This window comes from Odontesthes bonariensis, chromosome 1, assembly GCF_027942865.1.
Source record: "Odontesthes bonariensis isolate fOdoBon6 chromosome 1, fOdoBon6.hap1, whole genome shotgun sequence".
Lineage (NCBI taxonomy): Eukaryota > Metazoa > Chordata > Actinopteri > Atheriniformes > Atherinopsidae > Odontesthes > Odontesthes bonariensis.
This window is the reverse complement of record NC_134506.1, coordinates 28392916-28417467: the sequence shown is the minus strand read 5'-3', so window position 1 is coordinate 28417467 and position 24552 is coordinate 28392916. Positions and strand designations below refer to the sequence as shown.

General features: G+C 40.3%; 1 protein-coding gene across 3 annotated transcripts; it reads left to right on the top strand.

Annotated features, from left to right (window-relative positions):
• The first annotated feature begins 3021 nt into the window (after positions 1-3021).
• On the top strand, positions 3022-24354 carry lpin1a (lipin 1a). Of its 3 annotated transcripts, none has more exons than XM_075463032.1 (23): positions 3022-3216; positions 7274-7474; positions 7989-8084; positions 11804-11900; positions 11990-12215; positions 13286-13354; positions 13506-13598; positions 13835-13940; positions 14535-14772; positions 15322-15474; positions 15592-15685; positions 16005-16204; positions 16442-16535; positions 16808-16877; positions 18381-18473; positions 18645-18709; positions 18799-18937; positions 19359-19507; positions 20356-20442; positions 20913-21065; positions 21358-21472; positions 21697-21800; positions 21936-24354. In XM_075463032.1, the coding sequence occupies exons 2-23, from the start codon at positions 7283-7285 to the stop codon at positions 22105-22107; spliced, it is 2805 nt and encodes a 934-aa protein (XP_075319147.1). In that variant the 5' UTR covers positions 3022-3216; positions 7274-7282; the 3' UTR covers positions 22108-24354. The 3 variants fall into 3 exon arrangements, 2 of the variants coding, with proteins under 2 accessions (XP_075319147.1, XP_075319139.1); XM_075463024.1 differs by having other exon boundaries at positions 13832-13940; XR_012769609.1 differs by lacking the exon at positions 21358-21472 and having other exon boundaries at positions 13832-13940; positions 21936-22026.
• Positions 24355-24552: the final 198 nt, after the last annotated feature.

The following is a 24552-nucleotide window of genomic DNA, read 5'->3' as shown; positions in this document are numbered from 1 at the left end:
GTCCCACTTTCTGTTGAGATTTAGTTCACAATTACAAGTCCTGACATTTTCTTAAAGAATTTGCAGGTATGACCCAGAATGAACTCTTTCAACAGTGTTAGCAACCTGTCCTGGACCAGATGCTAACAGTTGCAAACCATGATCCCATGATTCCTGATGGTGGACTCGTGTACAGTAACAATATTCAATGTGTGAGAGGCCTTTAGTTGCTGTTTTTTTTATTTTCTTTGTTAAGATCTCACAAACAGCTTGCTACATATTTTGCTGAGGTCCTCAGAAATCTTCTTTGGGACATGATATGCCTCAACAAACGTACGTTGTGAAGCTCAGACTTCAGACTAACTTAACTGAACATAAACACTGGAAATTGGAAGAAATCAGTCAAATGAATCTTTTTAAAAAAAAAATGTTTTAGACCATGGCAACATATCTGATGGATTTGCATTTTAGAACGAGTTTCTTCTTCAGGTAGTATTGCTTCGATATGCTGACATGTTACATTTTTTTAATTGCTCAGCTAAATTGTACATATGGTCTCGACCCCATTTCAAAGTTTGAAAGAATTAATAAATGAGAGAATGTATTTAGTTACACATGACAGACTAAACTCAAGTTATTATTATTTTATTTACTTTGTAAATAAGCCTTGGTAAGAACCTTCCCCTCACTCCCTGCCAACTGCAGTGAATTAACATGTTCTTCTCACTTGTCCCACCTCCACAAACTTCACTCTCTATCACACATCCACAAACAGCAACATTCAGTAAATTCTCTGTCTGGCCTGTTCTTCCAAATGCGTACTCTCTCCATCTCTTTTCTCCCCTCCCTCTCCCACTCCAATTAGCTGCTTGTTGCTCCCCGTTGAATGAGTCAGTTCTTAGAAAACCCAGCACATGTTTCCTTGTTCCCTCTGCTTGGCGCTGATAGTCTGTGTGTGTGTGTGTGTGCATCGCCTACAAGGCCAAAGTTAACAGTCACATGGTCCAGAGTTAGCAGTTAGTCAGTGCAAACTATGTGTGTAATGACAGCAGAGTTTGATGCATGGGGTCACTTCACTGTATCACGTGCTGGGACTTGAATTTCATGCAAACACACACACACACACATATTCTGCTGTCACTCTTTAAGGAGGTCTAGAATAACAAACGGAAGCAGGACCACCTAGATGTGAGTTCAACTCCGGTGAGCTGATTCTTAGAAACATTGAGCAACAACGAACGCCATGAACACCACGAACACCCTGCCAAGTGAGACTGTGGGGAGACAAACTTTTGTGTTTGCTTCTCTAAATGGGAACTCTGTGTTCAAACTCGACTTTGGTGCAAATTATGCTTTAGAGTGTCAGGAACTTATTACTTAAAATGTAATAAGTTGCAATCTGGCAACACTGAACTGAGAACAAAAAAAACAAAAGAAACTATTTTCAAACAAGTCTATTAAAAAAGAATGTCAGACTGTGATAGAAAGAGTGCTCTACACGTTTTACGTGTGCTATTTTGTCTCAATTCTCTGTTAGCCATTGCAGTCTTATCAAAACATGCTAAGAAAACGCACACATCATCATTGGTCTGCCTGAAGTTTGTTAGAAGGAGAGCGGATTTACAGTTTAACTAAAGACACAATTAGACTTCAAGCTGCCTGAATGTCACTGCTATTCTTGTCTCCTCTGCGGCATATACTAGACTTACATTTCTTCAGAACAGGAACATGATCCTGTTGTTCCTCCCTCAGACATCCCCAAGTAGAAATGTACAGCATGTCCAGCATGTGAGATTTTATCATTTAGCGAGCACTGTGTAACTTGAGATTTCCCAGAATGATATACATGAAAACACTTACTGTGCTCTATTGTGAGTTAGAAATTAAAAGAAATGATATGAATATGATGCTTCAATTGATGCAAAGAAGCCGGTAATAAATAAATCATCCTTGCTGAAGAGTTTAGTGATGTCATAACATCATGTGGCCTCTGATCTTATGTCTGCCTTTAGGCTACAACATGACAAACAGTGTTTGACAATGTGCTGATGTACATTTAAGGGCATTTACCCAGCACACGACAACATAAAAGTATGAAACATTGCTTACTCTGATTATTTACTTTTAAAGTGTCGTTTTACTCGTGTACTAATGATTCTCAGGTGATGCTGCCTGTAAATGTTTATAGCTTGTTGTTATTTAAAGAGTAAATTTATCTTCAAGTTTCAAATGATATGGAGTGTAAATTGGAAAATGCAGGACATAATTTGGAGGTACTATTCCAGTTGGATGCATGGGAAACCAGCAGTGAATTAGTTTTCAGATGCATTTACATGTTCTTGTCACAGGACATTTGAGTAACGATTATATTCGTCTGCTCTCTCAGTGATCTTGTAATACTTGATCATATCTGTACCTTAAGCTCAGGGCAGAACAATGCAGCTGAGACAGAGATTGCCTACAGATTTTGACGGGAAACTGATAGCATAAAATATCTGAGCATTTTCCGATATTTATATTCATACAACACCTTAGAAATACAACAATCTAATAAGTGAGGTGCTGCTGACATTTAGGAAATCTTGTGTGAAGGCTTTCTAAGCTGCAGCAAATAGTCTTAAACATGTTATTTGCTTATATTAACTAGATCAGTTATAAGCCATTACTAAAAGCCGAATCTGGGTGTTGAATCGATTAGGTTATAAGCCATTAACGAAGGATCTGGAACTCATAATGTTTTAATCATCCAACAACCAAGCATCTCTGAATACACTTCAATATCCATATGTTTTAAGCATGCTGCGATAAACGTTTATAAAGTGTCAATAAATAAATTTTTCTATTTCATAAGAGTATGAATAATCATTAGTGACGTAAGTAATAGAAAAAAGTAGAAACAGACAGAGAAATCACACTGTGATTGATTTTAAGGTGATTGTGAGGGAAATATTCTGTAAACAATGTGTGACGTCGACGCCAGCTCAGCCAATCAGGTCCGTCCCTGCTCGCTGCTCTGTAGTGGAGGGAGGAATATTTCAAGCGCGGTTTAAGAAGCAGCCCTCTGCACAGCACCCGAGATCATATGTCAGGCAGGCTGGATGATGCTGAATGTTACCGGCGATGTTTGATTTGGGGAGTAACGCACGCTACAAGCATTGAGGACGCCAAAAAAAAGCTGTCTGGAAAAAATTGGATGGCGGAAAAGTCCCGGAGAGAAGAGCGACGCCAATAAATAATGTAAGCAAGGACGGAATGGCCTTTGCAACATGCTGTCACATGTTCAAATCGTGAGATTTAGGCTTTTTTTTAAAGCTCGTTTACATAGTGTAGAGCAAACCAAGGTGCTAAGTTGTTTTTTGTTTGCTTTGTGGGTGTGCGTGTATTAATGCTTGGCTGTTTGAATGACGGCGGACTGCAGAGCCTCACCCTGCGTGCAGATGTTTACATGTCGCCACAGGCCACGCATGACACTACGGGCTACTCATGAACCCCGCGTTCATGTAACTTGTTTTATTTTCTATGGTGCGCCTTTTAGGTTCTACACAGATTGTTCATGTTGAGCTAAAATTGCCTTTACGTCATCTTTTATGTGTTCTTTTATCTTTTAAAGTGGGACAGAATTCCACCCAGTGTTGGGTGCTAGTTGTTGTACAGTCAAAGGAAATTATGGTACACATTAATGGACAGTAAACCTGGGAGGGCCATTTTAACGAGATGTAATTGGATAATCCTTCACTTCGTCATCTGTAAATCCCCCTGCTTCTCTGTGACCTTTGTGTCGCCTGGCTGATTGGGCTGTAGTAACGGTGAAAGTGAAGGCCAACTTTTCCTAAAGTACCCCCATGTGGACTTTAATGCCACACAGTAGGAATGCAGCTTCTGTCCACAATTCTCAGTCGTAACAGCAGACATGTTAAACTTTGTATTTCAATGATAGTTCATTCATTTACAGCGTGCCATTTAATGACACATCATGACCCTCTGAGTTGCCCCGTGATTGGTTATTACATAATGCGGACGCGTTGTGATTGGCTGTGAAACAGCGACGTCCTGGAAGAGTGGGCAAGACCTTGGCTGTGTTTGTGCCTGTGTGAATGGAGACGTCTGTGTGCACGTGGCTAATGTTGACAGTGAAATCAGGGCATTGGTATGTAGATAAATGCGAACATTTTCTTGTTGTTGTCACTGAAACAAAGGGAATGAATAGATAAGGAAGTAAGCGGGAGGAAATAGGGTTTAAATAATTATGTAATCAGTGGCAAACAATCCCACTCCTCTTTCCTGAGCGAGAAGACATGCCTGGGATATTTACCCAGATAAGAAAATACTAAATATATTTCTCCCTGTGCCATCTTGCCATGTTTGTAGTTATGCAGTGTAAACAATTTCACCACAACAAAGTATTTTTTAATGTATGACAGTCCCCGGGAAAACCAGTGTACAGTGAGGTCCTGATGTGCAACAGAATAGAGTTGGGCCTATAAAGCAGCAAAGATTACTAAACGGTGATACTTGTCAGCATGAGTGTTCTTACGTGGATTGGAAACACATGAGCCATCTGTCCCCTGGTCACGGTGTAACGTGTGTGTGTGTGTCCACATGCATGGTGCACTGCCTGAGTCAGCACAAAGTGGCAGGTGGATTTTTCAAGGAACATTTTGTAACAAAGACAAGCTGAGTGCTCATATTTTGTTTCTATTTACATTTTCCATCCATCCACCCATCCATTCGCAATACCCGCTTAATCCAATTTAGGGTTGCAGGGGGGCTGCAGCCTAACCCAACTGTCATTGGGCAAGAGGCAGGGTACACCCCGGACAGGTCACCAGTCTATCACAGGGCGCACACAGAGACAAACGAGACAAACCACCATCCACGCTTACACTCAGTCCCACTCCTAGGGACAATTTAGAGTTACCAATGAACCTAACATGCATGTTTTTCGGTGGTGTGAGGAAGCCGGAGTACCCGGAGAGAACATGCAAACTCCACACAGAAAGGCCCAAGCTGGGAATCAAACCTGGAACCCTCTTATGAGGTGACGGTTCTAACCACCACACCACCGTGCAGCCCCCTCTTTACATTTTATAGCAGTTAAATGTAAGTCTTTTCCCTCCCTCTTTAACTTTTTGTCCCTGCACTTTTTCTTTTTTGTTTACCGTGCTTGTCTGGTCACTCTGATTTACCAGCTTTTTTAAACCTCTTATTATTCCTCTGAATTGCATTTTTTTTCAAAGTCCATTGCTCTTCCTTTCTTCCTAACTTTTTCCCTCATCTTACTCGTATCTCTCGCTAGGTCACACACCTGTCATTGTTACTCCAAGCCCTTGATATTCAATGTAGGTGTCAGGGTAGTGATACCTTATTGCCTGTGAATGCATGTCTGACAAACATCACCCATGACAGCTACCATAAGCCTTCATGCTGAGACAGTGCTATCCACCACACTACCTCGATGCCATTAGCCATTAGCATGACATAAAACTCCAGTTAATATAAATAATTATTCATATGGTATATATGTATATATACCTAATGTAGGGAGAGCAGCAGCAAAGACATGACATTGAACAAAGCCCTTTTTACAGTGGTTGAAATACCCATTGACACCTGCAAATTCTTTTTTTTAGAGCAAAGGGAAAGTATTTAGTTGGCATTCAGTCCTGCGTCAAATGACTTGCAGTAGTCATGGGTATTTATCGGCCCTGGCTCCAAATGACATTGATGGGAACTCATGCTGGCTACACACACTAATTATAAATGAGGATGCTTTGTTTGGGGCTGCAAGAGTGGGAACAAGTTTGCAGACCCTAAGGTTTAATGTGGAGGTTCTTAAACTGAACAACAGCTGAAGATTTTACCCTTATCTGTAGCCGCTAGCAGCTTAACAAGCCAAATTACAGCCTGCAAGACACAGTATAATATCACCTTTTCATGTTCACATCGTTTACAGGTTTGTTCCAAGGGTCATAGTGATAGTTTCTGGATGTAACTCCAATTCTGTGAATATGTGGTAAATCTCAGAGCACTGAGATTAAACATGTTACTACTGGCACTGAGAAAGGATTTAGTCGCCCTGATTTAGAGAGTTTATGTCATGTGTTTTTGGAAAAAAAAAAACTAAATGAAAATACAAAGGAGGTGGATTGCAAAGCATCTTGCGGAAAAAGCAAGTTAGCCTTCCAAGGTGCTTTAGCCTGTCAAGCTAAGCTAAATCTTCTCCCTTGGTGGGTGTTAGGGTAGGTGCTTTAGCTTACCTAGGTTGCAGAAGGAGGGAAACAGCTGATTGATAGAAAAGGTCTGAGATCAGCTGATGTGAGCATATGCGGATGAGCATGTCAGCGTGGCCTGCCTGAGCTCACTGGCCTTGTTTTAATGTCTTTGACCTTGACATTGTTGATGGAATCCAAATAACTGCCCGCTCCGAGTTTTTGGTTTCTCCTTTTTCATTTACTTTTCATTAACTAAAAAAGGAGGCTCGCAAAAATGCTGCTTGTTTTTGCACAGGTGTGTTTTTGGAATGGGGGTGATGATGCAAAATACGGTCAGATCCAATAACTGCAATGAGGCAGTTATGTGATAATTGTGACAGGTGCAGCTCCCCCTAAAAATATATTTTTATTATAAACCCTCCCTGATGTCATACCCACAAATGCTCCTAGAAATAAGGCATCGTGGCTGTAGGGTGATTAGCTGCTGTATGTATACAGCTTACACTGTCTAACCTACAGTGAAGCAGAAATGAACAAGGCAAGAGCTGTATATTCCTTTGCTGTTCCTTTTCTCTCTGTTTCTGACAATCCAATTCAGCCACCAACCATATTGCAGTGCATCTCTGCAAATGCATTTCCCTGTCTCTGTCTGAGACCATGTTTTGGCATTCTCAACAAAAAAAAAAACATTTGAGGATGTGGATCAGAGAGACTTGCATAGACCCACGAGATTGATCTCATCCCTGATGGAAGAAAATAAATCTGAGTGCTTTGTTTTCTAGGAAGACAAAAAGGATTTCCTAGCTAACATCGGTCACACCCACAAACATTCCCCACACTCAGCAGCACCTCAAGAGAAAAGAAAGAACAAGAAACTGTGGTTTCAGCATCCGAGAGTCCGAAGCTTGCTGACGTGTGTGGGCAGCAACTGAGCCAGTGGATCGATAACGTATCTTAATGTGACAGGATGACAGTTTGGCCTTACTTTACGATCTTTCATTACAATCTTGAGACGTGAATAAAGCCTTATTTATCGGGCAAGTGAGAGGTAAAAAAATGTGTCTTTCTTTTTCTGTCACCAGTTACAGACCATGAACTATGTGGGTCAGCTGGCGGGCCAGGTGTTTGTGCAGGTCAAGGAGCTGTACAGAGGACTCAACCCTGCAACGCTGTCTGGATGTATAGATGTTATTGTGGTCCGGCAGCCTGATGGCAGCCTACAGTGCTCCCCCTTCCACGTCCGCTTCGGAAAGATGGGTGTGCTGCGATCCCGTGAGAAAGTGGTGAGATCACAGAGCGCTTTCTACCCCAAACACTTTCACTTACTTCTGTTCTTTACATGTGGCGAATGTGCATCCAGGTAATTTTGAGAGCTCAGGGTCCATTGCTCATGAATGTTTTCTCTGAGGAACAATAATAGCATTCAGATCTTCTTTTAAACATTCATTGTTTGCTCTCTATGTAGGTATTTTAGGTATTCTGTTTTTTTACTTCGGCGAAAGTTGAAGTTTAAGTAGCTTTAAAGCATTATATTTAAAGAATCCTGTTACTTTTTATGAGGAATTTAATTAAAATTGTGGTGATAACATTACACACATAATAATATTCTGCTTACTGCACTGCATTATATCGAATATAAAATGACCCCAAACCAAAAATATGAATTGTAAAATTCCTAAAATAGTCATTTTTTTCTACACAAAATGACAAACAGTTTGTTTGTTTAGGAGCCAGTTTGTTTAGAAAATGCTAATGAGGTTTAACGCCCATTAAAGGCCCTTTTTTTCTGCCTTGCAGGTGGACATAGAGATTAATGGAGAGCCGGTGAGTTTGCACATGAAGCTCGGAGAGAACGGGGAGGCCTTTTTTGTTAAAGAGACAGAGAATAAACTGGTGAGTAATGATCAACAAAGTCATTACGCCACATCAATAAACACACACGAATATAGAACAGAACATACTGTAACTCCCAGACATGGAGGTTACACAACCTGAACTACAATAACGACGGAGCTTGATTAGGTCTGCTCTTAAGGATTATAATTAATTCTTGTCCTTTTTTATTGTTGTAACTCCCACTGGTTTTACTTCTTACTGATTAATCAACAACTACACGTTGTTGTTCTTTTAATAGTCTTTTAGACTTTTAAAAAACTATTTTTTCTACCGGTCAAGCCCAGAGAGGGTAGTGGAGTTCCTGCCGGGCACTAAACAGGAGAAAAGACAAACTAACTCTCCCTTTTTCCCATTAATGTTTTTAATAATTCTATTGAACTATATTCTAAAAATCTATGTGTTCATATGAAGTGAATATATACTTTAAATGTTGATGAAATGTGCTTCAATAATGAGGAGAAAGAGATCCTGACAGAAAGATGCGAGGACATCAGAGCAGAATTTCATTGTCAAGTGACACGTAGACAATGAAATTCTGCTCTGATTGCAGGAGGACTTTCTCAGATGGACTGTAAACAGAACAACAAGACAGAAATAGAGCTTTAGTTATCATATGATAGCCTGTCAACCAGCATAACTTTAGTTTCCTGTAAACAGCATAAACAGACACTAGTCAGGTTTACCCACAAACACTATGTAAGCAGCAAACTGTTTGTAAAGTTTTTGTTATGCTACTATGCACACATAAATCATATAACTTCTTTAACTCAGCTGCATTTTTGCATGTTGCTTGTTTTTATAATGTGCATGGCAATATATATGGAATCAACCAGCACATTAAATTTAGTATCACTCGTGCTGTGACACTCACTCACTCAGACCTGTGACAATTTGAGTTTTCGGGTTTGGATATCATAGTTGGAAAACATCCAATGCATATCACAGCCTATGGCTGCTGTTTAGCCTCAATCACCTTAAGCAGACATTATCTGTCCGACTTGATTTATGTGTCATTTGAGTAACACAATTGACAAATTCCAGCTTAATCAGTCTTAATGTTCGTTGTCAAGAGATTATGTTATATGGAGGTATTTGCAACACAGAAGAAAACAGAACAGAAAACAGACTAAACTGGGAACATTTTAGCTTGTTTTGAAAACTGATTCTGTGAAGTGATAGATAAGGATTCATGGAAGCTGGAAGAGGGGTTTGGGGGGAGTTTTTTCATTGCTGTGGTAAACAAACTCAGCATTTGCAGTGTCATCTGCGAGCAATGAAAAGAGCTGGCTGCATTCCCGAATGAAGTATTAAGAGGAATATGTCATAATCTGAGAGGATCTGTTGTAATTTACTAATCTGAGGGATAACAGTGGTCTAATTCTTCTTTCATTGATGTGTTATTCAAATGGAAGAAGCAATTGTCCAGCAGTCAGTCAATAAGTTCTATAATGGCTCTTGAGAATGGCATCTCCCAGAGTAATATAATGCCTAAGTCCATAACAGAGGGGTAAAATAACAGTGGAAAACCACCAGAGACCTATTTATAACTTTGCCCAATTCACCCTTGGTAATGTGTGCTGCACACTACCCTCAGAAATATGGTGGTCACTCATCTGTGTCCAGTCCAGAGAGACTGGAGGCTGGAGGTCAGACAGAGCGACATACTGTACATATTCTAAAAGGGGATCAAGACAGAAACATAAAACTACTGGTCAGTAGTTGTACCACGTTGAAAAGGCACCGGCTGTTTGCCAGTTAAGATGAACAAGCACAGTATTAAACACTAACAGATTTGCCAGTTAGACGTCATTTATCTTTGATCTGTGTCTTTGTTCTGTCATGCAATGATGGTCTAAGTTATCATCTTATTAGTCTTGATGTGAAAAGCTCAACAACATTTTTACAGAACTATTTGGCACTAAGCCCAGTGCTCTGTGCCGCCCCTACCAAACCGACTGCGCTTCCTCTGTCTACACCTCAGGGTGTAAAGTTAAACTCGAGGATTTGTTTGGGCTTGTGCATTGGCAACTAACAGAAGATCCTCCACGTGAACCATTTATCACATGTTATTATCTTCATACTGTAGCAGCAAGAAGCTCTGCATGCTCGAGGAAAACAAACTTTTAAAAACATCAAAGTAATCTTGATCTGGATGATGTGTCGTCTAGGTGAAAACCATAAAAAAAAAGTGTATTTATCCTTAATGTTTTTGTGTCAGAATACCAGGTAACTAACTTACATAGCAATGTGGCTAATATTATAGATTTGAATTGCAAAAGTGCAAAATGCAAAATAACGATCGTTATGACACTCTTTAATATCTAAAGAGCTCATGCAATGATCTTTTACAAAGACCATGAATTGATTTTGTGGGTCTACTTAAACAGGGATAAAAACATTTTTTAAAAACTGTTCTTCTATCGTACAATGCTGCTGCAAATTTTGTCACCTTGTTTCTAAAATGCTCAGTTTACAGCCCAGCCTGCTCTTATTGATCTCCTGTTGCCAAAGCTACCAGAGTGTGAGGCAACTGATTTCTCTTTGATTGAGGTGTACCAGATAGTCTACAAGCCTGGCACTTTGCAAATGTGATATGTGGCAATATTGATACCTAACTGATGAAAAGGGATTGACAGCCGGCAAGGTGTTTGAAGCTCCTGTGGGAGAGAAAAACTAATTCTGTGTTCACTGTGGGCTTTGCTGGAGAAAATAGTAATGGAAAGCAATAAAACCATAGAAGCATAATATGACCCCTTTAATCACTTTCCACACAGAGGTCACATAATCATAGCTAAGTTTAAGCTAAATTTGATTATTTAACAGTTAACCTAATATGATACATTAGGTTATATATAGAACCATATCTAGTGCTCTACTGTATATTATTTTATACTTTAACAGTTCAGAGTCTACATTTCCTGGTTCCCATACTTCATGCTCACAAGTGTTTATAAACAGTAGAACCTACCATTGATAATTACAGTTTTTTACTAATATATTTTTAAAACATTTTAATCGCTTCAAAGGGATCTGGGATTGATTTAACGCCTCATTAGTAAACGAACGGAAATCTCTGCGAGTGTGTTTGTTACTCTAAGGGACAAGCTTTCATCCGAGCACTTCTTCAAAACAGCTCTCCAACTATTGGCTAAAACTTTGCAAATACTGGTCTGCAACAAATGTAACTCTCAATATGGTCACACTTCTAAATCATCTGTCATCTGTCACCACACATGACCTGATTCCTTGTGGTCTGAAAAAAGTTCAGTCAACAAGATTATTGTTTCATTTAGCAGCTGGTTAGCATTAGCTCTGCTCCTCTGGCTCACTTCACTGCCTTTTGTGTCGACTGGCAGCAACCCGTATGCATGAATTTAGTGAGCTTATTCTTTGTGTGTGTCCGCTATTGAACTGCCTGCAGGCGAAGCGTTTAGGGAAACTGGTTTGACCTTGTATTTGTTTGTTGCCTGGATGTGAAATGATGATGGTGTATCTGTAAATTCTAGCAATATGCTCAATTCATAGAAAACATGCTGTCTTAAACTGCCCGAATGAGCTTTGTACTTGTGTAAATAAATCATACAGGTGTCCACACACCAAGGCCACTAAAGAGAATTCAATTAATTTTAGTTAATTTCAGATGATTAAGAAGTTATTCATCGTTGTTGATCATACTAAGGACCTCGTACAATCATCTCATGTCCCCTTGTCAACAGGAAGTGGTTCCATCTTACCTTGCAACATCACCCATCAGGTCGGTGGGGGCTGAGTTAATGGAGGCCCAGCTGGGCAGGGGTAGTTCTCATCACCATGGTAAGCTCAGATTTATTTAAAAAAAAGAAAGGAAGTACTTGATTGGTGCTTTTGGGACTGTATTTATGCTGCTCTCTCCTATCACATAGACACCGTCCCTTGCACTTCACTTCCTGCCCAGAGCCTGGGACCGCAACACGGGGATGGAGGGACTACTAAGAAGAGGAGAAAGAGAAGGAGGAAGACAAGGCCAGAGGGGTTGGGAGCAGGAGGAGGAGGAGGAGGAAGGAGAGAGGAGAGTGTGGACGAGTTCTCAGAGGATGAGGACATGTTCACCATTGACCTGAGCTCAGATGAGGAGAAAAACAGCAGCAGGTGCGTGCGTGCGTGCGTGCATGCGTGCGTGCGTGCGTGCGAAAGAGGTTGTTATATGCCAGTCAACCTTTACTGTTTCTGAGGAAAACAAACTTCGTCAGCAGTCACCGTGTTTTTTCTGAGGCAGCAGAACTGTTGCCAGCAACAACTGTGACTGTGTTCACTAGAGAAAATGTATGTGTTCATGTTTGTCCTACACGATGAGTGTAAGTGGTTTTTCGAGCTGCACGAAAAAGAATGTGCATTTGCACCAAATGATTCAGAGAGACAGAAATACAAAAGCAGGTAAAAACTGAAGACATTCTGTTAAGGTTAGCTGGTATTTGTGTTTGGTATATGTATTTTAGTTATTGTGGCTCAGTATCAACCACTTGATCAGACAGAAAGATCAGAAGTTTCCTTCTGGCAATCATCTTGTGCATTGGCAGTTCCAGTACCTTATAAGAAGATAGAAAGTTCTTGATAAATTATGACACTAACTATAGCTGTATTCCATGTTCGATGTTATTATCTAAAGTCTGCTAACATGCAAAACTAATGAGCAATTTTGCTTGGTCTTAAAAAGCACTTACTTGTAAACTATTAAGGGATCTATAGTGTGAGACTGTAAGTTTGGACACATCAGAGTTTTATGTGTGAGGCCCTTTGCAAAGCATCTCTGTTTATTGGACACGCTCCAGAGATTTGTCCTGTTCCCACAGTGTTCTCTGTCTGTTTGAAATAATGGCTCATAGAGCTGCCTTTACTGCAGGGGTTCAGAGCCTTTATTTGGAAGCTGACCACACGGTGGGCCGGGAAAATGCCTGAATCCCTTAAAGACATGAAAGAATGCGTGTCTGCCTCATGTTGTGCTTAATACTGTACTTGATGAGTATCATTTTTACAGCTGGCTTCAGATGTGTGGGAACAGGAGTGCTTTGATTTTCAAAATGAGGGATAAAATAAACAGCACTAAGGGTTTTCTATGGACTGATCATAACTTTATATGATACAGTGTCTGTGGTGAAATATTGAATTTTTGCATACTGTGTGTGACTGATGTCTTTCTGCATGTGTGTGTTTGTGAGCAGACCTGTGTACAGTCATCAGGGATCTACAGCCAACGCTCACCCTGTCACCAACTGGACTCACTCACAGAGGTACTATTTGGACACAAACCAGTGTCTGTTCCACACTGCTTATTGTTTGCACTGTTTCTATTCTCATATTTTGTTAATGATCATTTATAACTCACTGTCTCTTTCCTTCTCCTTTTTTGTTTCTGTCTTGTTGTCTTTTGTACGTCTGTAGTAATGTGATTAAGGAGACTCTCTCCATCCCGCCACCCTGTGGTCTGTCCATCTCTTGTCCTCAAAGGACCTCTCAGTTCTCTTCCCTTGTTAGGTATTGCCCTCGTTTCTACCCTCTCTGAATAAATGTCATAATGCACTAAGAAAGGAAAATCATAGAATTTACCCCAAACTGTTTTTTTTTTTGACTGATTTAAAAGAAGATACACATGCTGTTGTTAGGAGAAAATAGTGTGCTCTCTTTTGTTGCATGGTAAAGCTTCTTTATCTGTGAAACCGTAAATTGAAACCTGATCTTGAGCAACTGCCTGATTATCACTTCACCAGCAGTCAAGATGATTCGCGGTCGTCAACACCGAAGAGTGATTCAGAGCTGACCAATCAGACTAACCCTGAGATGCTGTGGACCTGGGGGGAGCTGCCACAGGCTGCCCAGGTATCTGCACACGTACCATCACATGGGAATGTGTATATTATTTTATCAATTGGTTTAGTCTCTCTGATGATAGCAGATGAATCTGCAACATTGTTTGTGACATGTACAGAAGCCTTTATAAGCCTCACCAGCATTTAAGATATGTGTTATGGATCAGATCACAATGCAATACACAGTGCAGGTGGGGATCTCCGACGCAAGATTATACATATACATGGTATGAGATACAGTGAGGAAAGCATCCTGACATGTTCTATTCAGATTTAAGCTGAAACACGAAACTGCTTCCTTCCATCTCTCTGCATTGATAACAAAATCCACCTACCATCAACGCTATACCACACTGTTTAAAATTTCTAATGTAAGTTGTAGTTGCCAGGCAACCAGTGGTACTCTCAGGGTGTTACATCAGGAAAATTTAGCGTACACACTTTGTTTTTTTGTACAAATTAATCAAGTAAGATGCACCGTGTCAAATGTTGAGCCTATGTGGTAACACAGTGGAGTGAAGGAAGGTCGCCCGGACAGAATCATACTCCCGAGCAAAAAAAGCAAATAGTGTGTGAAAAGTTTCTACCTCTCTGTCTTCTACAGCCATCCTTCCTGACTTCCCACAAGAGGAAAGACTCTGCTGCAGCAGTCTCCATCCCAGTGACTGCCAACACGCACTTCAGAGTCATCAGTGACACGGGGCCTCCCTCCCTCACCCTCTATTGTCCCCAGCCAGGTGAGACCGCTGCCTTTGAAGGAGTCAAGGACACTGAAGAAAACCGAAGAGAAGCCCAGAAAGGACTAACTATCAAGTCTGGGGACACATCTGGAGAAGAACATGGTAATTATACAGTTAACCTCCACAGTGGACTGAAATAATTGCGACAGCCAAGAGAGGGAGCTAAAACAACATGTCTGCTCAGTGAGCCATGCTTAATTTAAAGTGCTGTTGTAACTTTAGAGGAATTATAGAATTATAAAAATCATAAACCCAGGGCTACTCCTGTAAACTGTTGCTAAATGTTGCTGTTGGACTAAACCTTTCAAACATATCATATGGTTGGAGTCATTTCAGGTTAATGCCCACTGAGTTGTAAATAGCTCAGATATTTTCCACAACTCTGTTTAAAACTCTAGTGACCTCCAGGGGTAGCTTTGTGCATATTCACATTTTGCAACCATGTTTTTTCAATGAATCCGAGAGAATGCCAGGTTAACGTTTCTCCAGTTTAGCCATAAATCAGCTGCTTTATTCAAGTTGTAATACAGGGATTATAGTAACTGCAGCATTTAAGAGGAACATCCTAAAGTTAACTTTTTTCATCAGTACATCCTGTTGATCCATGAGCTTGTTCTGATCCCCCAGCTAATTTTTTTTTTATCTTTATAGGGAAAGAGGTGGAGAGTGTCGGGCCATTGTGCACAGAGATGGAGGGTTTAACAGCTGGCTCAGTGTGTCCTAAGATTCTGCCCGATCATGTGGACGAAGGCAGGAACAGAGGAAGTCCAATCAGAAGGACAGATTCACCATCCAAGAAGAAAGGTACGGTGTGTCTAGTCTGTAAACAATTCAAAGGAATTCTTGTGCTCAAACGCCCTTCATCCATCAGTGTCATCTTTTGTTTCTACTGCTGATGAAGTTTCATGCCATGTTCTCTAGAAAAGAGAAGCCAACATCTGGGTGCTGATGGCATATATCTGGATGACATTACAGATCTGGAGCCTGAAGTTGCTGCTCTCTATTTCCCTAAGAGGTGCAGTACCAAACACGTTTATGCATTCCATCCTGCGAATACGCACTTCTAATGCATAGAAAGTAATTCACCCTTTGGTGGCCATAATGGAGTTCCTGAAAAATGTTTATTAAAAGATAAATAAATAAGAAAAATTTGAGTTTTCATTCTATTTAAGTAAGAAGTGCATTTGTGATTCTTTAGGTTTTCTAAGCTACCGCAGTATTAAACAAAGACAGTTTCGGCCAGAGTTTATTGGAGCTTGACATCATTAAAAAGTGACTTAAACAGTATTTTTAGAGAAGCATCTCTGAGATTGTGTGTGTCCCTCCACTCTCAGTGACGGAGGCAGCAGCTCAACGAGGGGAGACTCAGAGACGATGATGATGGGTGTGAGAAGTGCTAACCAGTCCCCACAGTCAGTGGGCAGTAGTGGGATGGACAGTGGCGTGGACAGTTTGTTGGACCAAACCGGTGACCTGCCTCACGTCGCTATCTCTTTGTGTGGAGGACTCACTGACAATAAGGAGATCACGAGAGGTAGGATACGAAATGTGCAGACAAAGAAACACTTTAGTACTGCATAAGTGAAATTAAAACAGAAAGTTTTTCATGAAATCATGATATAATTTATATGTTTCAAAGGAGAAGACCAGAAAGTTGTCCACTTTTTAATATAGTAAACAAATAAATAAATTTGACTTGACAGATAAATCTCATCAAAGCCTGTCTTTGTGTGTGTGTTCTTCTCTTTACTGTGTGTGTTTCATATCACAGAGGAGTTCTTGGAGAGGGCAATTTCCTACCAAGAGTTCTCGGAAAACCCCACTATCATTGATGACCCTAACCTGGTGGTGAAGATAGGGAACAAGTATGTACTGCTATAGTCAGGGCTACTTCATAACTGTGTCCAACAACGTTTTCTACTTGTTTTTATAAAACTAAAGAAAGAAAAATGACAGACCACTCTTGCAGTTAACAATCCAAAATAGCAGCTCAGAAAATTTCCTAAAATTTCCAATTTATCATTCAAATGTCCTGTGTAGGAACATCATGATTCCACGTTAAGAGTCAAACATGTGAGCTGTCTTTTTCAGAAATGAGTTTAGATGTGTCTGTAGCGTTCTCTGTCATCTGTTGCAGGTACTACAACTGGAGCACTGCAGCTCCCGTCATGTTGGCCATGCAGGTCTACAAGAAACCCCTGCCACAGGTAAGCCACATATACCACAGTGCATATCGATAAGAAGTCTCATTTCCTTCCCGAATTGCATATTTAAAGATAGGCAACATTATCAGTAAAATGTGCTGATTATGAGATCAGTAAGCAAAAGTTCACACTGTCCATTAGAATGGAATCTCTCAGTTTAAAATTCATGGACCGTTATTACCAATAATTTACTGTGCAAGCAGAATCTGATAATTTCCTATTATAGTCATTTATGTACTGTTGGGTAGTTTAATCTGTAACAGTGCATCATCATTTATTTGTCCTTTAATATCCTGATAGCCACTTGGTAAAATACAATTTTGAGTCACTGAGCTGAAAAAGAATAATGGAAGTAAACCCACCTTGGCTACCTTAGCCATCACTAGTTGGTTTAGGTTTGTAATACTAAAAGAGAGCAACATCGATAACCGTTATTATTGCCTCAAGTTGAAAACTGAAAAAGAAAACCACCTATTATGTGCATGTCACATAATTCAAAGTCTAAAGCTGTACTAAAAACAAGTGTTTTGTGTTTTTACTATTTGCACCCCTGGCTTCTGTTCTCTCCCGTGCACTCCCAGCATTTTGCAATGAATCCCCCTGAATCCGATGTTTCACTTTGGTTCAGCCTTGTTGTTTGTAGGCATCCCCTCATTGTTTCAGGAAAATTGGACCCAAGGCTGCTCGCTAAATTTAGCTCACACTAACTTCTGGCTCTCCACATTCGATATTTACAATCTAAAATATGTCAATTAACGCTACCGTATGTGAAGCTTCAATGGCTGAATATTTTCATATTATCCCAAATAAAAAAGGCTGATAGCTCTGTTATCTATTAAATCTGTTAAATCTATCAAATCGGCCATTCTTAAATCACACTGAAATGTTGCATTAAATCTGTTGTCCTAACACTTGAATAATGTCATGTCTCTATCCCGTTTTTTAATTTTTCTCCTTTCCAAACATTCACCACCCATATGACATTTGTTTTTATGAAGTGTTGGTGTTTGGGTTATGTGTTTTCTGCCTTTGGCCTTTTCTCATACTGTCTCCCTGGTCTGTTTGGCTCCAGCACTTCCCAGCCTGTATGATGTTTTCTGGCTTTGCTTGAATGTTGGTCACAGCATGTGTTTGCCTGTCTGATTGGCTCTTTGTCATCATTGCGGCCCTATCTGTCAGCCTCTCTGCGTATTGTAAAGTATGTTTCTGTCATTCTTCATGTAGTGTGTCCCACAGGAGGTTTTTCTCCCCCCACAAGTGTCCAACCATAATCTTCAGTGGTCTCCACTTTGCAGGCTTTTCTCTTGCACCTTGTGCTTTTTGTTTGCATGCCTCTGTGCTTTCGCCTCCAACTGTCGTTCTTCGCTGGCTCAGTTGGAGTTCAGTAAAATGTGGTGTTTGTATTATTTTGTTCCTTTTCTGTTGTTGATCTTTTTGTGCTAGTTGGTTTTGAGTTTTTCTTTTTTTCCCGTCAGTTTTGAGTTGTATGTGAATCATTGTCTTCAGGCATCAGTGGAGAACATCATGAAGGAGAAGATGCCAAAGAAGGGGGGACGCTGGTGGTTTTCATGGAGAAGCAGGAATAGTGACTCAAAGTCGGTCAGTTCACATATAGACACGTTCTTAGCGATTTTAATTTGTCCTTAGCCTTTACTGAGTGTACTGGATATCTAGACTCTCAAAAGAAAGAAAGGGATTGGAGGCCTACCTCCTAAACATCACTATGTAATGCCTCTGTTAACTGAGCCAGATTTGATTTGTTCACTTCAGGAGCCGGTGACAGAGGCGGGAGGAGACACAGAGGAGAGCTCACTCGTCATGTCCCCAGTTAACAGGTGACCTAAGACCTACAACTGTGCTTCATTAAGTTGTTTCATCTTTACATCACTGCATTTATTCGAACTGGATATCTTTGATTTTTCAGGATGAAGGATGAATCATCCTCAAGTGATGAGGACCACAGATCATCCAGTCTTAAGATAGAATCTTGTCAGTCAGAGCCCTTTATCAGCCCTGGCAGTGTCTGTTATAAGAAGACTCTCCGACTCACTTCGGACCAGCTGGTAAAGTGTTTTTCTAACAGCTGGTTTCATTCCACTCACTGTGGAAAAAAAGTTGTTTTGTCTTCAATTTTAACACTCTGCGGTGAAGGTTGGAGGCAAAATAACATCTAACAATTGTGGGTACACATTCTGTATGTGTGAAGCAGAGGTGTGTTCTAGAGATACATTTTTAAAAACCCAGTTCCAAGAATGGGAATGTGTCTTAACAAAAAACAAATTCTTACTCCCTACAAAAACAAATACTGAAATGCATTCTTCTGTGCTCCTCTCTGAAATTATGGACTACATTTTGCCTCATTAGGGCATGAAGAATAGCTCATACATTATGTTATAGCTCTATGTTACAATATGGGATTCTTATGTGGAATCAATAACACTGCGTCTGTGCCTTTCTCAGCATTTTGTGTGTGAATGTTTACAGGCCAGCTTGCAGCTGAAAGAAGGTCCTAATGAGGTTGTGTTCAGCGTGACCACCCAGTATCAGGGCACTTGTCGCTGTCATGGCACTATCTATCTTTGGAGCTGGGATGACAAGATAGTTATCTCAGATATAGATGGAACCATCACCAGGTAAGAGACGGCAGGTGGCCTCTTCAGTTACAGCTTTTTACCAGTAGATGTCAGGCTTTCTGCATATTTGGGTCTTGGTTGGCACTTGTTAAAGGGATAGTTCGCCTCTTTTGACATGAAGCTGAATGACATCCCACATTAGCAATATCATTTATGAACATTGACTTACCCCCCGCTGCGTCCTGTGAGCCGAGTTCCAGCTGAGTTTTGGCGTTGACGAAGGTAGTCCGGCTAGTTTGCTAGGGTCCCGAAAATAAAGCGTTTTGCTTCTCAAAACAATATTCAAAAGCGTTCAAAAGAGTGATACATTTGCATTACAAAATTGTTAGCCAGAAAAAGTCAGACCTCACAATCGCTTGGCGCTATTTTTGCCTCCCTTCATATCAATGCGTTCAGCCACCTGCCGATAGCTGCACCTTGTACGGTGTTTACTGCTCGGTCTGCACTTCGCTCTGCACAGTTTACACAGCACATAGTGATACGAAGGTAGAGAGAAATAGCGCCAAGCGATTGTGAGGTCTGACTTTTTCTGGCTAACTATTTTGTGATGCAAATGTATTACTCTTTTGAACGCATATTGTTTTGAGAAGCAAAAGCTTTATTTTCGGGACCCCAGCCAACTAGCCGGACTACCTTCGTCAACGCAAAACTCAGCTGGAACTCGGCTCACAGGACGCAGCAGGGGGTAAGTCAATGTTCATAAATGATATTGCTAATATTGGATGTCATACAGCTTCATGTCAAAAGAGGCGAACTATTCCTTTAAAGGCCATGTATGTGCGTGAAAGTCTCTCTCAAGAATATTTGCATTTATTTTGGGATGTTGTCTGTCTTGTGTTACGCTTTAGGTCTGACACACTGGGCCACATCCTCCCCACGCTGGGTAAAGACTGGACCCACCAGGGTATTGCACGGCTCTACCACAGAGTCAGCCTGTGAGTGTGGCCTTATACTAGTTCACTGTCTGTTTTGCTTTGGTATGCCATTTCCAAAGTGGAGATACTTGATGGTGACTGCTATTTTTAAGACTAGGCTAGACTTAAGACTCGGAGTGGTCAAGTCTTTGCAGTAGCTGCCCCTAACCTGTGGAAGTCTACCACAATGCATTAGAGCTGCCCCCAGCACTTAAGATCATTTTTAAAGACAAATTTCTGTACCTTGGCCTTCCATTAATGCCGAGAATGTCACCATCCTGCAGTTTTGATAGATATTTAAATATTTCTAGTATTATATTAATTAAGTTTGTCTATTTTACCTTATTGCCCTTATTTCTGTTTGTGTCGTAATGTTATAAATTTTGTAGCATTCAACTGAATGACTTAACTCAAAAATAATAACTCATTTGAGAGGGTTTTCAACTTGAATATAATGTAGCTAAGTATATTATCGAATTTCTCTGTTAAAGGAATGGATATAAGTTCATGTACTGCTCAGCAAGGGCCATCGGCATGGCTGATATGACCCGGGGCTACCTGCACTGGGTCAATGAGAGGGGAACCATGCTGCCGATGGGCCCGGTGCTGCTCAGCCCCAGCAGTCTTTTTTCTGCCTTTCACAGGTCAGTCACACACAACATGTGCAAAACTGTCTCATTGGAGCAATCAGCACTATCCGTATATCATTCAGTCTGTAATTATTTTAGCCTTTTTTGTGTAAGATATCGCAACCAACATAGAAAGACAGGGCAATCCGCTAATGTGATTTATGAACATTTTTCTCATAACAACACAATGAGCGTCACTTACTGCACTCTTTCCAGTCTGTTGAATTTACAAAGATTTACAATGTAGATTGATTTAACGGAAAAAAACAGAAGGCTGAAAATGTGTGTCATATTATGTTTTGCGTAGGGAGGTGATTGAAAAGAAACCAGAGAAGTTTAAGATCGAGTGCCTCACAGACATCAAGCACCTTTTCTACCCAAACACTGAACCTTTCTATGCCGCTTTTGGCAACAGAGCTACGGTGAGATTACTTTAAACAAACACACACACACACACACATGAACACAGTTTTCGACAACTACATCATCTAGACGCTTTTATGCCTCTTTATGGCAGTTTTGCGTCAAGTACTTATTTCCTAAATGCTAATCGGATTACCATAATGATGTCAGTTTGATTTTTTTTGTTGCAGCTCTTTTTGTTTGTCTTTTTTCACCCTTACCGTTTTACTGTATGTGATTTCAGGATGTGTTTTCCTATAAAGAGGTGGGCATTCCTCTGAACAGGATTTTCACTGTGAATCCCAAGGGGGAGCTGATCCAGGAGCATGCCAAAACCAACATTTCCTCGTAAGCAATACTCTGTTTGTTTTGGATTTTCTTCAATATAGCCCGAGAAGGGACACGTGTGCACACTGATGTTTGAGTGTCTTGAGTTTCATCTCTGCACAGTAAGCCGTAAAAGTCTGTGTATGTCTCTCAAAGCTTTGTGCGCCTGTGCGAGATGGTCGACCATGTCTTCCCAGTCCTGGTTCAAGATGAGGAAGCAGGCTTCCCCCGCTCTGATAGATTTGACCAAGACAGTTACTGGAATAAACAGCTTCCTGATGGCACCGACCAGGAAGAAGAAGACCCGCAGCCTCTTGAGACAAGCTGAGGAAAACCCCATCTGATCTAGCAAGCAGACTGCTACAGGCCAGCTTTTGTCTGACTCACCGATTGGCACAAGGCCAACGGTTTTGTAATTCAGCGTGAAGCTAGCAGCCTAGCTCAGCCGTGATTGTTTTTTTGTTAATAATTGTGTTGGGAACAGCCACCAAGCTTTTTTCTAACCTAGTAAATTAAGGCAGCTTTTAAGCTAAAACTTTGTGACTGATTCAAAGTGGGGTTATGTCCGTACAAAACCCCAATTTAACAAATCACCATGCTCTCATTCAGCAGGGAGAACACAAGCAGTCTTGCAAACGAAAAAATACAAGTCATAAATAAAGGGGGTAAAATCAAGCTAGATTTTTTTTTACAAAAGCTAAAAAGGGAATTTTAGAGAAAGGAGGACGAGTGTAATCTGATGTTTTGGATTAAGCTAACACATGGTTCCTCCTGACTGACTTAAAACTTAATACAGACTTGTGGAATTCAAACAGGGTCGCAAACAAACATATATCACATATTTATGAGTGCACTGACTAACAAACATCGACACTTATCCACCATATCTTGATATCAGGCCCTTTGGTGCAGTGTTGATTTTTTTTTAAAATCTTTTTTTTGGAAAGAATAGTTCACCCATAGCCTCCAATATACCCAACAAATAAGACTGTTAGTTTAAGTTGCACAAGGCAAATGTATGTCAGTTTTCTCAGCTGCAGTACAATGAGCCATTTGCAACGGAATGCAACGGAACCCACACTTAGCATAACAGTAAACCACCCAGGTGATGCAAAAAATAAAAAGATAGAGAAATAAAAGAAACATTTATATATATATTTACATATATATAAAAAGCACAGATGGTGTATTCAGACATCCTCTGTGCCAAACTTGTCTTCAGGTCCCGCTAAATATGTGTGGTCTTTTGACCGTGCTACTGTGAAACATGTGGCCATGACACATTTTATAGTTCTCAGAGACTATGTTCAACATAAATGCAGGACAATGCAAATTAACTCAGTCTTCGTTTTTAAATGTGCAAATAATTTATCTCTCGTGATGTGCGAGTAGGTAATATGGAAATCACTCATCGTGCTCAGACCTAATGCTCATCAATGCAATTTTTTCCTAAGCTTATGTCAGACTAAGATGATTTATTTCCGTTTTCTAATGTTTTTACAGCACAGATCAGTACACCATGATGTACAGCACTTAACTGCCCTGTTATGGAGACTTTTATCAGAGGCTGTGAGAATCTTTTTTTGCAATATTTTTTCATGTGATAACTTGTTATTTACCCACTGATCAAATAACATCTACTGTACCGTATTTATTTGACATGGAAGCCATCTGTGTGTTTGTGTAACGTACATGAGGGGAAAACATTGTAAATAACAAGAATGTTAATGTCTGTGACCATATGAAGTGACATTCTTGTTGAAGCTCTTGTGATTGGATGTCTAAAATACTTTGTTACTGGTGCTCATTCGTTCAAATGCATGTGCAGCAATATAATGCATTACTGTAAATGTCTTTTTTGAACCACTTGCTGTGTGTTGCCCCTAAGATGTGACGTTTTCCGTTATTTGACCACGAAAGCAATAGCTCAACATGCAGTATTTTATGGAAATGGATTAATAGCCTCTTTCCTTATCTCATGTCAGTTTTCTTTAACAAACACGGTATCGGTCTGCGCTGTAATAAGAAAGGCCGGAATACAGTCAACAAGCCCTCTGATTGATGGTGACTGCCATTCTGATATAGTGTTTAAACAAATGATTGGCTGCTGCATCTTCAGTTCTTAACTGTGATTGATTCTGCCTAAAGGAAAACTAAAAGGAAATTAACCTTTCGTTAAATACATCACAGTTTGCATGCACATGTCTGCGGAAGAGTTGAAAGGACACGTGGATGTGTAACGTTAAGGTGTGCGTGCTTTGCCTTTAGAAAGAGGGGAAAAGAAGGTTAGCTGAGTGGCTACCGTGTGTCAAAAATGTCGGTTTTCGGGGTTGTTGATGTCATTTGATGATTATCACTTAATTCTTTCTGTGAAAGAGGAGTTAAAACTCATGACTAGTTTCAGTCTTTCTCTTTGTTAACTTCGAGTTTGCTTTCTCCCATGTAAAGGTTGTTCTTTTGGCTCTAAGTAGCAGTCTTCCAGGCAGTGTGCGGTGCAAGCTAAAGTTGATAATGTTGTTCAGTCTGTAAAATAAACACTTTTCAATAAACTCTTCAGATGATTTTTTTCATTTGATTTGTGTTGCTTTCTTTTTTAAATGCTGGGCAAGCATACTTTTGTTTGTGTGTTGATGTTCAGGCTTGGACTTCCCTAAGTCAGACAGAGCCTTAGCTGAACAAAAGTAACACACAGTAAGATCCTCATCATTTTTCCCTCAGATTTGTTTTATGTAACGGTCTGAGAGTTTTCACTGTCTATAGAAAACAACATCTG